Source organism: Solanum pennellii, chromosome 9, assembly GCF_001406875.1.
Source record: "Solanum pennellii chromosome 9, SPENNV200".
Classification (NCBI taxonomy): Eukaryota; Viridiplantae; Streptophyta; class Magnoliopsida; order Solanales; family Solanaceae; genus Solanum; species Solanum pennellii.
Genome location: NC_028645.1, coordinates 71,442,645 through 71,456,729, shown reverse-complemented (window position 1 = coordinate 71,456,729; position 14,085 = coordinate 71,442,645). Strand labels below are relative to the sequence as shown.

The 14,085-nt window shown below is 33.1% G+C and overlaps 2 protein-coding genes across 2 annotated transcripts; one reads left to right on the top strand and one right to left on the bottom strand.

Moving 5' to 3' along the window:
* Positions 1-2,613: 2,613 nt before the first annotated feature.
* Positions 2,614-3,630, bottom strand: LOC107030358. Its single transcript, XM_015231661.1, has 3 exons — positions 3,150-3,630; positions 2,802-3,035; positions 2,614-2,684 (listed from the first exon to the last, which is right to left on the bottom strand). Exons 1-3 carry the CDS (start codon positions 3,628-3,630, stop codon positions 2,614-2,616), a joined length of 786 nt encoding a protein of 261 aa, XP_015087147.1.
* Positions 3,631-4,841: 1,211 nt separating this feature from the next.
* On the top strand, positions 4,842-12,293 carry LOC107029403 (tetratricopeptide repeat protein 4 homolog). The gene is made up of 8 exons (XM_015230806.2): positions 4,842-5,101; positions 8,283-8,495; positions 8,603-8,794; positions 8,873-9,073; positions 9,239-9,319; positions 10,804-10,942; positions 11,658-11,744; positions 11,843-12,293. The coding sequence occupies exons 1-8, from the start codon at positions 4,997-4,999 to the stop codon at positions 11,920-11,922; spliced, it is 1,098 nt and encodes a 365-aa protein (XP_015086292.1). The 5' UTR covers positions 4,842-4,996; the 3' UTR covers positions 11,923-12,293.
* Positions 12,294-14,085: the final 1,792 nt, after the last annotated feature.

The following is a 14,085-nucleotide window of genomic DNA, read 5'->3' as shown; positions in this document are numbered from 1 at the left end:
TTATTGCATCCATAACGGGTGAGTATGTCTCTTCATAGTCGAGGCCAGGCCTTTGAGAAAATCCTTGGGCCACAAGGCGTGCTTTATACCTTTGTATTTCATTTTTCTCATTTCTTTTTCGCACAAAAATCCATTTGTAACCAACATGTTTAATACCATTAAGTGTTTGAACTATAGGTCCAAAAACTTCACGCTTGGCAAGTGAATTCAACTCTGATTGAATTGCTTCTTGCCATTTTGGCCAATCATTTCGTTGTCGACATTCTATAACAGATTGAGGTTCATGATCCTCATTATCTTGCATGATATTTGTTGCAACATTATATGCAAAGACATAATCAACCACTATTTCTGATCGATTCATATTAGTTTCAACATCTCTTAAATTTATGGATAGTTCATTATTTCCTTGAGTTTCAAGTTCATTGATTCTTTCATGAATATCAGACTTATTCAAATTTTGAACTTCCATATGAGATTCTTTCATAGTGTCATCTTGACATTTAATCTTTCTTTTTCTAGGATTTTGATCCTTAGACCCCAATGGTCTACCACGCTTTAGGTGTGTTTTTGACTCATTAGCTATGACACTAGTGGATGGTCCTTTAGGGACATCAATTCGAATTGGGACATTCTCTGCAGGAATATGTGATTTAGTAATCCTTTTCAAATCTGTAAATGCGTCTGGCATTTGATTTGCAATTTTCTGCAGATGAATAATCTTTTGTACTTCTTGTTCGCAAGTAGAAGAATATGGATCAAGATGAGACAATGATAAATTTTTCCACAAAATTTCTCGTTTTATTTCACTATTCTCTCCCCCTAATTTTGGGAAAACTGTCTCATCAAACCGACAATCTGCAAATCTAGCAGTAAACATGTCTCCAGTCAATGGTTCAAGATAGCGAATAATGGAGGGTGACTCAAACCCAACATATATTCCTAACCTTCTTTGAGAGCCCATCTTAGTGCGGTTTGGTGGTGCCACAGGCACATGTACAGCACTTCCAAAAATTCTTAGATGGGATATATTAGGTTCTTGACCCATAACCAATTGCAATGGAGAAACCTTATGATAACTTGTCGGTCTGAGACGAATAAGTGTTGCAGCATGCAAAATTGCATGTCCCCACACAGAAGTGGGCAACTTAGTTTTCATAAGCAATGGTCTTGCTATTAATTGCAAACGTTTAATTAATGACTCTGCGAGACCATTCTGAGTATGAACATGAGCAACGGAGTGTTCAACTCTTATCCCAATTGCTAAACAATAATCATTAAATGATTGGGATGAAAACTCTGCAGCATTATCAAGACGAATGGACTTAATCTGATTATCAGGAAAGTGTGCCCTTAACCTTATTATTTGTGCCAATAATTTTGCAAATGCCAAGTTACGAGATGACAATAGGCACACATGAGACCATCTAGAAGAAGCATCTATTAGAACCATAAAATATCTAAATGACCCACTAGGTGGGTGAATAGGTCCACAAATATCCCCATGTATACGTTCCAAGAACGCAGGGGACTCAATCTTAACTTTCATTGGTGATGGTCTCACAATTAACTTGCCTTGATAACAAGCAGTACAAGAAAATTCACCATTTAAAAGAACTTTTAGGTCTTTTAGTGGATGTCCATTCGAATTTTCTATAATTCGTCTCATCATTATTGACCCAGGATGTCCTAGACGATCATGCCAAAGTACAAATGTATTGGAATCAGTAAACTTCTTATTTACTATAAAATGTGCCTCAATTGCACTAATTTTTGTCCAATACAAGCCAGAAGATAAAGCATGGAACTTTTCTATAACACATGTCTGCCCAGAGACATACTTGGTGATACCAAGATATTCAAGATTTATTTCATCCATTGATTGGATATGATAACCATTTTCACGGATATCTTTAAAACTCAACAAGTTTCTCTTAGATTTTGGAGAAAACATAGCATTATTAATGATGAGTTTAGTTCCCTTGGGCAAAATTACAATGGCTCTTCCAAAACCCTCAATCATATTAGTACTACCAAAAATTGTAGTAACATTTATTTTACCCATACTTAAATGAGAAAAATATTTCTTATTTTTGAATATCGTATGTGTTGTACCAGAATCAATCAAACAAATATCTTCATATTTCGATAATATGTTCTTAGAATTATCCATATCTTCACATGAAATGACATACACAAAATAAATATATATTAAATATTAGTGTTGTCAAAAGGGTACAATATATTCAAAGGAATAAATTAATGATTAAATATTAGAAATTGAGCCTTAATTTATTGTTTCCTCTAAGTCAAAAACGAGTTGTTTGGAAAATAAAATAAAATCATTATTTAATCCTAGTTAATAACAGACTGCATGTTTTTAACATTAGATCAAGTTAAAGACCTAATATAATACAAACACGTGATAAAGTTTAGTATTTGACTAACTCTATCATATTAGAATCATATAAATAAATCAATGAAAAATATATATTATTTTATTAAGAATTAAGGAACAAGCTAATGAACGACTAAACTAATTTAAAATACTAATACTCATGCAAACAACTATCATTACATGAAATTTATTAATAAATACTACAAAAAAAAATATCACTCTTCCATGTTCACAGAACCATCACCAATTAAGTGATCTATTTTTCCTTCAGGATGTGCGAAGAAATCTGCTACATCCAAGTGCGTGATGTCAACTTGATTTTCAGAGATAAAATTTGCCTCAGGATTTTTCTCTTTCTTCTTTAGTGATTCTTGATAAAGCTCAACCAAGTGTTTGGGAGTACGACAATCACGTGCATAATGACCTCTTCCACCACATCGAAAACAACCTTCCCTAGTTGCTTCACGTTTCTCATCCTTTCTTTTTTCCTTTTTATTTGATGAATGATTAATGCCAAGATTAGAATTACGTTCTTGACCATAATCACGACCACGTCCACGTCCACGACCACGTCCACGACCACGATTAGGACCGCGACCTTTTCCACGCCTAGCATGGTGGGCGTACGCCTCATTCACTTCAGGAAGTTGTTCAGATCCAGTAGATCAATTCTCATGATTTTTCAATAATAAATCATTATTTTGCTCGGCCACAAGAAGATGAGAAATTAGTTCAGAATACTTTTTGAAACCTTTCTCTCGATATTGTTGCTGCAATAGCACATTCGAGGTATGGAAAGTGGAGAACGTCTTTTCCTTCATATCAATCTCACTAATCGTTTCTCCACATAATTTCAATTGAGAAGTGATTCTGAACATGGCAGAATTGTACTCATGTATAGACTTAAAGTCTTGTAGCCTTAGATACATCCAATCATATCGTGCCTTTGGATGTATGACCATCTTCAAGTGGTCAAATCTTTCTTTTAAGTTTTTCCACAAAACAAGTGGATCCTTAACTGTCAGATATTCGATTTTCAGAATCTCGTCAAGATGATGACGCAAGAATATCATTGCTCGTGCACAATTTTGATTTGATGCCTTATTTTCTTCTTTTATGGTGTCTCCAAGACCCATTGCATCAAGGTGGATTTCAACATCCAACACCCATGAGAGGTAGTTCCTGCCCGAACTTTGAAGGGCAGAGAACTCTAGTTTTGTAAGATTGACCATTAAAATTAAAACAAAAGAATAAATAATACCTGTATTAATTCTTCAAATCTAACCTTCACTTTTGAGAAATTAGAGTCTCGTGCTGATAATGTATTATAAAACTATAGAATAAGAAGAAGAAACTAGAGAGAAAAGAAGAGAAGACTTGTTAATTCTCTTGATGAATGAATTTATAATGAAGAGGAGCACTCTATTTATAGGAGAAATCTAACTTGGTCCCCAAGTAAGACTCTTTAATCATATCCTAAAAAAGAACTCCACATGATAGACATTCACTATAATACAAATACTTTATAACAATTTATACATATAACGTAATTATTCGAAGAAACATGTTAGTTTGAATCTTTTGATGTATGTTTGCACATAAAGTTTGTACCACAATTTAAGGATATTTATGCATTATTTCGAAAAAGAAAAGTATTAAACTAGAAAAATTAAGTTCAAATTGAAATATAGATCATTTAATTTGAATGAAAGATAAAAAATAAATCATGGCCGGATTTCAAAATTAATTACTCCCTCCGTCCCATTTTATGTGGCACCATTTTTTTTTTTGGTCAGTTCCAAAAAGAATGTCATATTTTCTTATACGAAAAGTATTCAAAGGTACAATTCATTTTTTATCCTTCTTGGTCTCACTTAATTAAATTATACTACTCTAATGCACTTATGAGGAGAGAGAAAAGTGAATTTACTTTTTTAAGCGCAATTTGATGAATATTTCAAAGTCTTTTTTATTTCTTAAATTCCGTGCCCGATCAAATATTGCCATATAAAATGGGATGGAGGAAGTATTAAATATCCTTTAACAAATTCTGTTATTATCCAGGATGACAAAAAATTAATAATTAATTTCTTATTTTTCCATCACATAAAAGTTATTACACAATCTTTTTTTCCCATAAAGTGTTTATGAAACTTACTATATAATGAGTATATTAGTAAGGAAAATTGTCAATTTATATATGTTTAAATATTTTATATAAAGAATCAAACTAACGAAAAAATTTATAAATGAACAAAAAAGTAAATAAATTTAATAATGTAATGCTTTACATTGATGTGGCGGATGATAATTACTTTACTCAAAAGTTTTTAAGGAATTATTTAAATGTCTAAAATAAGTTGTGCTATCAATTTGAGTGGGATTTGTATATATTTTCTCTATTTATTTTTTTATTTTTTTTTGGGTTGTGAAACTCAATTTCCCAAGAAGCCTTCGACAGGGCCTGCGGAAGCCCATTTATCGAAATCTTCGAGAAAGTTCGACCCAATAGCCCGGAGCCCGAAGTCTCATTTTTAAACTCTGCGTCTCCATTTCAGCTCCGAGCACATACAAGTTCCGGCAATCCAAAGCTTAACAATGGCGTTATGGATGGAGGCAGGTTCTGAACCTAAAACAGAGAAAGAATTGGCTGACCTTGATGCTATCTCCGCTCTCAAAGAGTCTACCGCTTTTGAACTTAAGGTTTTTATTTTTATACTTCTTTACTGTACTTTGATAACTCTAATTCATTTGTGTTCCGTTCATGCAATCGTATGTAGAACAACTTGTATCACACTGGTTTGTTATTTTGTTCCTATTACTGCCTGATGAAGCACTTTGGTTCAAATTTTATGCCTTGTGTTGTTGTCTTTCTAGAAATATGGTTTATAAAATTGTTTGCCGGAAAAATTGTTATTCTGGACAACAGTAGAATTTGTTTAAAAAGTAAATTAATTTAAGGGTGGTGAATTATGGTGATTAAGTCCAGAGTAGTTAACAATGTAGTGATTGAGTATAAGAATGTTAACGGCTCAAATAAAAGGGAAGCAAAGTTGGAGAGTCCTCTTGTGATGTTTTCAGAGATGTTCCTCCCTCTTTTCACTACTAGTTCTGAAAAGGCTACTTAATAGCACCTGGCTGAGCTCCCATGCTGGGCTCGAGGTTGATTGGGGGCAGGCTGCTGGACTCGAGGCTGACTGCTGGTCCGCGGATGGCCATTATGAGCATACTTCAGCGGGAAAGTGATCGTTTTCAGGGAAAGATCCCACAGGTTTCCCCGTTACAGAGCGGCTTTGGTTGTAGCGAGGTGAAATTGGTCCAAATCATACTAGGGGCTGCGATCCCAGTATTTGCTGGGTGTGAGGCAATAAGGATCAACGTCTCTTCGGTTCCAATTCAGCCTTCTGTCATAGTCTGGTTTCTCTGTTAGCAAAACGTGGATTTTTACTTGTATATTTGTATTAAGAGAAACAAGTAGAAAAATCCACGAAAAAAAAAGAAAAAAGAAAAAAAGAGAGAAGAGTAGACAGGAGGCAAAAAGAAGAGCTTTACCATTTCGTCTAGTATAGTACAGATGAAGTGAATCAGTACCATTTGATACTAATTAACATAGGACACAGTATTTCCTCGATACAAATGGAGTACTACAAGAACTTCTATTCCTTCCTATGGGGCATGGGCAGAGGAAAAATCTTAGATTGCGGAGTGCCTTTTTGTTGCCTTGTACCAGCAGAACCTTCAAGTTGCTTTCTCTCATTTCCCCTTCTTGTTTTCTTTAATGTTGTTAATGGTGGTGTTCAGACAAGCTTTTGCACACGTCGACTATTCTAGTCCTCCCATTTCCCTTTCTTTTCTTTTCTTCTGTCTCATATTTTTCCAAAAAAAAAAATGTTCCAAATACAACAAGCCATAACATTCCTGTATGTGTCTTCTTCTTCTTTTTTTTCGGGGTTCTCAGTTTAAATATGATTTTTTCCTATGACAGTCATGTTTGATTGTATAAACTTCAATCTGTAAGTGAATACACTAGCTTTCTCTAATCTATATTGATGAGGTATGGTAGAAATTAGGGGTGTGCTAAAGTCGAACCAACCGATAAACCGAATCAAAAAAAGTGCTATTAGTTTATGGTTATTGGGTTATTGGATTAACGAGTTCTTAATGATTTTATAAAAAAAAATTATTGGGTTATTGGATTAACGAGTTCTTAATGATTTTATAAAAAAAAATTATTGGGTTATTGGTTCTGGTTCTGTTCTTGAATAAATTGGTTATTGGGTATATCGATAACCTGATAACCCATTAAGACTGTAGTAATTACTACTTTACCTGCTCATAAATATTAAATACTAGTTCTAGACATATCGTAAATGTGAAATTTGGTACAATTTGTTATAGGACTTTATTTGTGTTATTAACAAAAAATCAAAACATACCAAAAGAGTATAAACTAAATTATCAGTTATCTTACAACAACATATATACACAAAGATGAACCATGATAAACTTGAAGCACCTAAACTTGAAGCACTTGTTTGAACCATGAGTTTCTATATTTAAAGTAGTAAATAATGACTTTTTATATGTATTTGATAATTATCATGTCAATTTAGTTAATGCTAATTAATAAAATATTGAATGCAACTTTAACTTTACCTTAATCAAAGTAAATATTGAATGTAACTTTTTAAATTATTCTCCTTTTAGTATACTGATAATAGAAAGTTATATGAATTAAATAATGTAATTGGAGTTGGATAAACCTCAAATAAATATGGAGGCATACATTTATATTTCATGATAAATTATGGGTAAATGTTATAATATAAATTAGCGAAATTGGAATGCCAGTAATTCCAATAGATCAGTTGCATATTTTTCCTAATAACTATTGTATCAGTAGATCAGTACACACTTCCATATGTTACTGATAACTATTATTTGAAATATTATCTATTCCAATTATATTATTGATTTGGTCCTCTAAGTCTACTGTTACAAGAGTAATTTTTATGACATAGTCTTTACCCTTAATATGATAATCAATTATCAATATGATAATCAATTAGATAATTAACTGCTCACATTGTAACTTACAGTTGAATATGGTCACATTATGACTCTTTATCTTGCAATTAAGTTAGGAGGTGAAGAAGGCTGTGAAAATAATTTGATTAATTACTATTTAACTTATTAGATGTTTTATAATATTTTAAATTAGGACAGGCGTAAAATGATATTTCAACTTTTCAGTTTGTCGCTTCCCACTTTTGGTAAATAGGATATGATGATATAATGATTAACCTCAATACCTTACTAGTTACTGGTTTTGCCCTTTAACCTTCAATCTACACTTAGTCACTTTGAGTTCATAACTTCACATTATACAAAACGTTGAAACCTAAAGTAAGAACCTTATTCCTCTTAATTTCTCTCTGGGTTACACTCATATAGTTATTTTCTTGTTAGTTATTGCTATTTCTATTTTATGAGCATTAAGAAAGTTACATTATTGTCTTGTCGTGTCAAATTGTTGGAGAAGTCATATATTTGTTTTATAAGCATTTTCTTATTGGTTAAACCAGGAAACAAAATTGTTAAGGACCAAAACCAATAAACCGAAGACCTATAAAAAAAAATATCTTATTGGTTTAGTGTTTTTTAAAGAATCAACCAACCAATGCACACACCTAGTAGAAATGTTATAAGCAATGCTCTTCTTGGACAGCTATATGCACTTCATGGCAATTGTTATTTCCTTCCTTTTGGATGTCTACTGCTTAGATCACCCTTTGTGCTTTTCCTTGATTATAGGGGGGCAAGCGTCTTTGTTGCCCAAATCATCATGAGAAAATGATAAGTTGGCTGTCCTTCTACATTGCAGGAACTAGGTAATGAAAATGTCAAGAAAGGCAAGAAGCATTACTCGGATGCTATTGATTGCTATACAAGGGCAATAAATCAGAAAGCTTTAAGTGATGCTGAGCAGTCAATTCTCTATTCAAACAGAGCTCATGTCAATCTTCTCTTGGGGAATTATAGACGTGCACTCCAGGATGCAGAAGATGCAATCAAATTAAATCCAAGTAGTGTTAAGGTATGCTTTTTCTTACTATTCATCATGTATCAAATTACAGGCCATAGTTTCCTGCCAGTGCTGCATGTTCTTGGCGTATGTGACATCTATTTGTACTTTATTCATAGGCTCTTTATCGAGCAGCAAAAGCATCATTTTTTCTGAATCTTCTGGCTGAAGCAAAAGGGCTCTGCGAGAAAGGTCTTCAGCTCTCGTCATCTAATGAAGAACTGAAGAAGCTTGCTAGGCACATCGATATACAGAAATCAGAAATGGATCGTTGTGATGTGGAAGTGTCTAAAGCAGTATCTTCTGCTAAGGTCTACTACTATATTTTTATCTGCATATAACAATTGTTCATTCTGGTAGCTTCTCACCACTTATTGTGAACTATACAGACCATTGTTTCTGCATTTGAGACTAGAGGATTGAAGATTGCGAAGCCCATGTATCAAGAACTCACTGGACTAAGAAAACCAACATTAGACAAAAATAATATTCTTCATTGGGCAGTTCTTCTTCTGTATCCAGAGGTCATGTCCAGTGACTTCATAGAGGAGTTCTGTGAGACCGACATGTTTTCAGCTCATCTTGATATGATATCCTTTGTTATATATAGATACAAAAATGACAAACTCAAATTGTTAAACCAAATGTGATTCTCTCTGTGTTATCACCAGCTTGACTATCATTCTTATGTAACTAAAGCAAACTATTGTTTTTCCATTATCTTGAAGGATTTTGTTCATCCTTAGCTTCCGCACATGTTTTCAGAAGGTTGTCCACCTCTTCCTTGGGACAAAGAAAATGCTTACACTCGTGATGCTGTTGAGTTGTATTATGAGGTATATAATATTACATTATTTATTGTTGCTTTATTTTTTGTACTTTTTCCATTTCTCATGTTGTTCGGAGAATCACCCAATTGCATATTCCAAAGCATCCACTGGGCTCCATTGAACATGATGTTCCACTACATAGATGGACAACATACTGCTGTGTGTTCAAAATCTGGCACATTAACTTAAAAAGATTTTCATTACAATGAAGTCTAAATAAAAAAGACACTCATATTGTTGTTGATTGAATTTGTGGTTTGGCTTGACAAAATTAATAGGATTACTGCTAAACTTTTTCATGTTTGAACTTTGAAATCAATTGAATAAATATGTGTAGGTACAACTTGCTTTGTGGTTATGTATGATCTGATTGGCAAATTGAAAGTAGGCATCAGAGTAAATCTCTACTAAAAAGTCAAATAACACCCTAAATGAAACTACATTACTTTGCATCAGTCTAAGAGGTGCATTGCCCTAGAATTTTTTGATCTATTGTACTTCACAAGGGAATGGCAAGCCTTGTGAAAAAATCTATTATGAAATTGGTCATATAGCCACCACATTTAACTGAGAATGAAGGAACTTTAGATATGTAGTAGCGTTATGTAGGAGGCTGGGGCACCGGCCTCTTTTGGACTTGAAATATTTCATCTGGGTAGCCTAATCAGTTTTATAAACTGCTTATTCATTCCATTTTTGTGCCCCCATAAGATGGAGGAATCAGGATTTGTTTTGTTTACAGTGTTGTCCATTGTTAAGTAGTCTTTGATACTCATCTAAAGGGAAAATATTCCATGAGAGATCATTTTCATACCTTTATGTTCACATGATTATTAAGAAATATTGCATATCATAAAGCTGTCATGTTGAGTTGCTGTTCATTTTTTTTTTCTGCGCTTGCTTTTTGGTGGATGCTGGCCAGCTGGAACTTTACTGACTTCATGATAGTCTCCTGGGAGTACTCCCATTTTCTACTGACTTCATGATAGTCTCCTGGGAGTACTACATAATTTTCCTACTTTCTTCTGACTTTGTAGTCCAAATGATAGCAACTGTGCAGTTTCTGAATGCTCGTATATTGTGCTTGAGTTATTGGAGTAAAGACTGGGTTCTAGATTTGATATTTCATCCTTCAGTCATTTATTCTACCCTTAGGTTAGATGTCTGACTAGGTGTAGATTGTTAAGGTGGTTTTTGATAATTATTATGGTCCCTATTGATACATCTTTCGATCCTCTTAACTACACTTACTTAAGGTCGTGTAGTAGACTGGTGAGGCCAAGAATAATCCAATATTTGTCTAATATCTGTTTGACTCGAATTCTTCATGCCAAATATGCAATTTCATTGGTAACGGTTTTGCTATAGTGTGTCTATCAGGGATCATCTGTTAGTTTCCGGTTAATAAGCTCTTAGTGCTTTCTTGTTTTAGTGCCACCAGTTCATGTTGCTGTATTATGCTTCTCTGTTCTGAACTTGTGATTGAGCAGGCTGGTGCTGGTGTCTGTTTATCCAAGCGGGAGATTCTTCGGTATCTGCTGGAAGGAACAGCTGCTTCTCATGTGGAAGACTTTGGTGATGAGGAGAGCGCTTCTGCTCAGAGTTCAACCAAGGGTAGCATTTCACAAGGTACACTTCCCCATCTCTATATTTCAACTGATGAGAATTTGGGAAGCTTTTCTCTCAAGATTATTGCAATGTCTATAGAACTGCTGCCTAGTGTCAGAAAGAAGGGATCCATTGTACTAATTCAAAACACAGCAGATTATAGTGTGTGCTCTTCTTTGGTGGTATGGTAGAAGGGATTTCCATTGTTTGGTTCAGCCTTTCCTTTTTAAAAATAATATTTGAACTTCATGACATTGTTTATTTGAGTATAATGAAACATAAATTTTCTCAAACCATCACAGTTGTCTCACCTTTTCTTCAAAATGGGTATGCAACTTTTCATTTTAAAATATGATGATTTGCACTCCATTGCTGACTTTATATGTCTATGGATGGAATAATATCCTAATACGAACTTCAAGGAACTAGGATGTTTCACTTGTTATATAAAATTGACATGCTTTTCAGCAGGTAGATATTACAGTCATGGTTCAAATGTACAAATAGAGTGTTTGTGCAGTAAAATATTCAATGTCCTTAATCTAGAGGCAGATAATATGTGCCTCTTCTGTTCTGTCAAAAATATAGTAAATGTTGATGCACATAACTAGGTTTTTTCTCCCCCTTTTGCCTTGATTTAATGTGAATGACCTTGTTCAATCTTTTTTTAAGCCTTCACTATCGTTTTATGGACTTATTCTGTTCTTATTTTTTCTTCACTCAATTCTTTTTGCAGATGTCCCTGGATGGGTTAAAATTAATGAGAAGACAACACTTTATAATGTTCTAAAGGAACCGCGGTGTGTAGTTCCTGGGCTTCCTGGTATGAGTTTATTTCCTTAGATGTATCTGTACTCTATGCAGACTGCAGTTCTATCACTCTAATCTAATGTAAGATTATTTTCTTATCCTTTGCTATAGTGTTTTGGGTTGTCTCGAGGAACTCAAGCTTCTATAATGAGTTCAAATCTGGAAATTGGTCTTCTCCAAAACTTGCATGAATTTGTCGTGGAGTTGCAAGTCCATTTTGAGTTCCTATTGTCTTGCAAGTACACTCAATGTACAAAACACTCCGTTCCGTGTTTGATAATATAACTGGGGTTCATTCGATATAAGTTCATTTTGTCCATGTAGAGAGCAGAGCGTTAGGGTACTTGCTCATATTTTGTAGATTAGCAGCTGTGCAAATCTCTCTAAGGTTTCAGTTTTTTGTGGATGTAAAATTATGGGAAGGAAGGTAAAATTATGTTTACCTGTTAACAAACTGAAGCATCTTTTTGTCATTTGTTAAAGGAAATTATGGGGGAGAGGTGATCATGTAGAGAACTCAAATATGTTATCTAATGATTTATTTCGTTGCTCCATGCCCTTACTAATTATTGATTTGATGAATGTTTACTAACTTTAAGTTGTAACCAAAATTTGGTGCATGTTAAAAGTTCCTTGTATTTTCACATGGAGTGTGTACCAAATAGTCTTGGAATTATTATGGTATCACTTAATTTGTTGCTTGGTTGGCAAGTTCGGGATAACTTAGTTCGCGATTAATAATTAGTATCGGGTGGTATGGTGATCCTGGAATAACTTTTTTGGGATAAAATAAGTAAATGACAAAAATGTTTCTTTCAATTTTTTTGTTACATTACTTTTTACATTCATGAAGGATATTTTTGTAAATCAATAAATTGTTCTTAAAGTTTATTATCTTGAATATAATAAATCAAATACTCAATAAAAAATAATTTTCATCATAACTTATCCCATCATAATTAGTTCCATCAAAATTTATATCATCATAATTAATCTCATCAAAATTTGAATTCAAATCAAACGATTCATATAGTCTTTCATATTTGAAATATTGGTGCATTTTGGGCCCCTTTCCAAATTTTCATTTTTATTTATGTTGATTTTGTCAAAATTTAGTAAATTAAATGTTCGATCGTCTCCCTCAATGTTTAGTAGACATAGTAACTCGATGTGAGAATATGAGAAGAGTGGTGCTTCTTGTTTTGTTCCTTCCAAACATCATTGCCGCTAAATCAAAACACTACCTTTATGTTTTGAACTACAATAAACTCTAGTTGAATTAATACTTTTAGTTAATTAAGAACCTCAATAAAATAATATTTTTCTTCAGCTTCAACTTGGACCAATGGAATTTATCACTCATTTTGATGAAATAATGTATTTTCAGAATACCCCTCTATAAATATATGGTTCCATTAATATTATAAATTAATAAATCTTTAAAAGTACAAATATATCTAAGACAATTTAATGAACTATGATTCTATTGCGTTCTATTTTTTATTAAAATATAAATTTAGTTGAAGCTTATCTTGAATTTCTCTTATTGCATCCAAAAGTTTTGGTGTTACCTTTACAAATTGCACCTGATGTAACAACCCGTGTAGTCGGTTTGGGCACTAGAAATTTTTATGTTAGAAAATACTTTCTGATAGATTTAAATGGGTGTTTTGGACTATACATAATTATAATTATGAAATTAGTGGGGTAGTTTTACTAATTTATTTAGTTAATGGTTAAGAAATAATATTATAATTAATAGTGAGTCACTTTTATCACTATTATAATTATATGAGTATAATAATTACGGTAACAAATAATCTGTAGACGAAAATAAAAGAGGAAAAAAGAAGAACAGTGAGAAAGACGGCTTACCTGTGCAGCTACATTAAAGATTAAGCGTGGATTCGTTTAGCGGTAAGTTTCTTTATGAATTCGTAACATGCAGATTGGTGGAAAGAATATATTAGTTCTTGTAAAACTATAAATGTTCAGGTGTATGCTAAATTGCTACGAGATAGGTTTAAGTACAAATTGTTGATTGAAAAAGTTAGGCAGCCATTAATCATTAATGTGTAAACAAATTGGAATGATATTGAATTGAAAGAGCATGAACCCAATTCTCCTAGTTATTGTTAATTAATGGTAGGAATAATTATGGCATGAAATTTGGCCAAGAATTAGAAGTTAATGATTAGAATATGTAGTGTAGGAAATTATTATTTTAAAGGATTGGAGCTTACAGTGATTGGCGAATGTAGGATTGACGTTATTTGTTAATTTTATAAAATAAATTGGGTTGAAACTTGCTGGCCAATCACGTGGGTTTGAATATTAGTATATGAGTCTTTTTT

What these genes read in the sequence shown, in the direction of transcription:
- LOC107030358 (XM_015231661.1), bottom strand. Translation starts at nt 3,630, where the DNA reads ATGGTCAATCTTACAAAACTAGAGTTCTCTGCCCTTCAAAGTTCGGGC. An exon ending in GCAACAATATCGAGAGAAAG is followed by an intron (nt 3,036 to 3,149) that starts GTTTCAAAAAGT and finishes AACTTCCTGAAG; the next exon opens with TGAATGAGGCGTACGCCCAC. An exon ending in TCATTATGCACGTGATTGTC is followed by an intron (nt 2,685 to 2,801) that starts GTACTCCCAAAC and finishes TGGATGTAGCAG; the next exon opens with ATTTCTTCGCACATCCTGAA.
- LOC107029403 (XM_015230806.2), top strand. Translation starts at nt 4,997, where the DNA reads ATGGCGTTATGGATGGAGGCAGGTTCTGAACCTAAAACAGAGAAAGAA. An exon ending in AAGCAGTATCTTCTGCTAAG is followed by an intron (nt 8,795 to 8,872) that starts GTCTACTACTAT and finishes TGAACTATACAG; the next exon opens with ACCATTGTTTCTGCATTTGA. An exon ending in TGTAGTTCCTGGGCTTCCTG is followed by an intron (nt 11,745 to 11,842) that starts GTATGAGTTTAT and finishes CCTTTGCTATAG; the next exon opens with TGTTTTGGGTTGTCTCGAGG.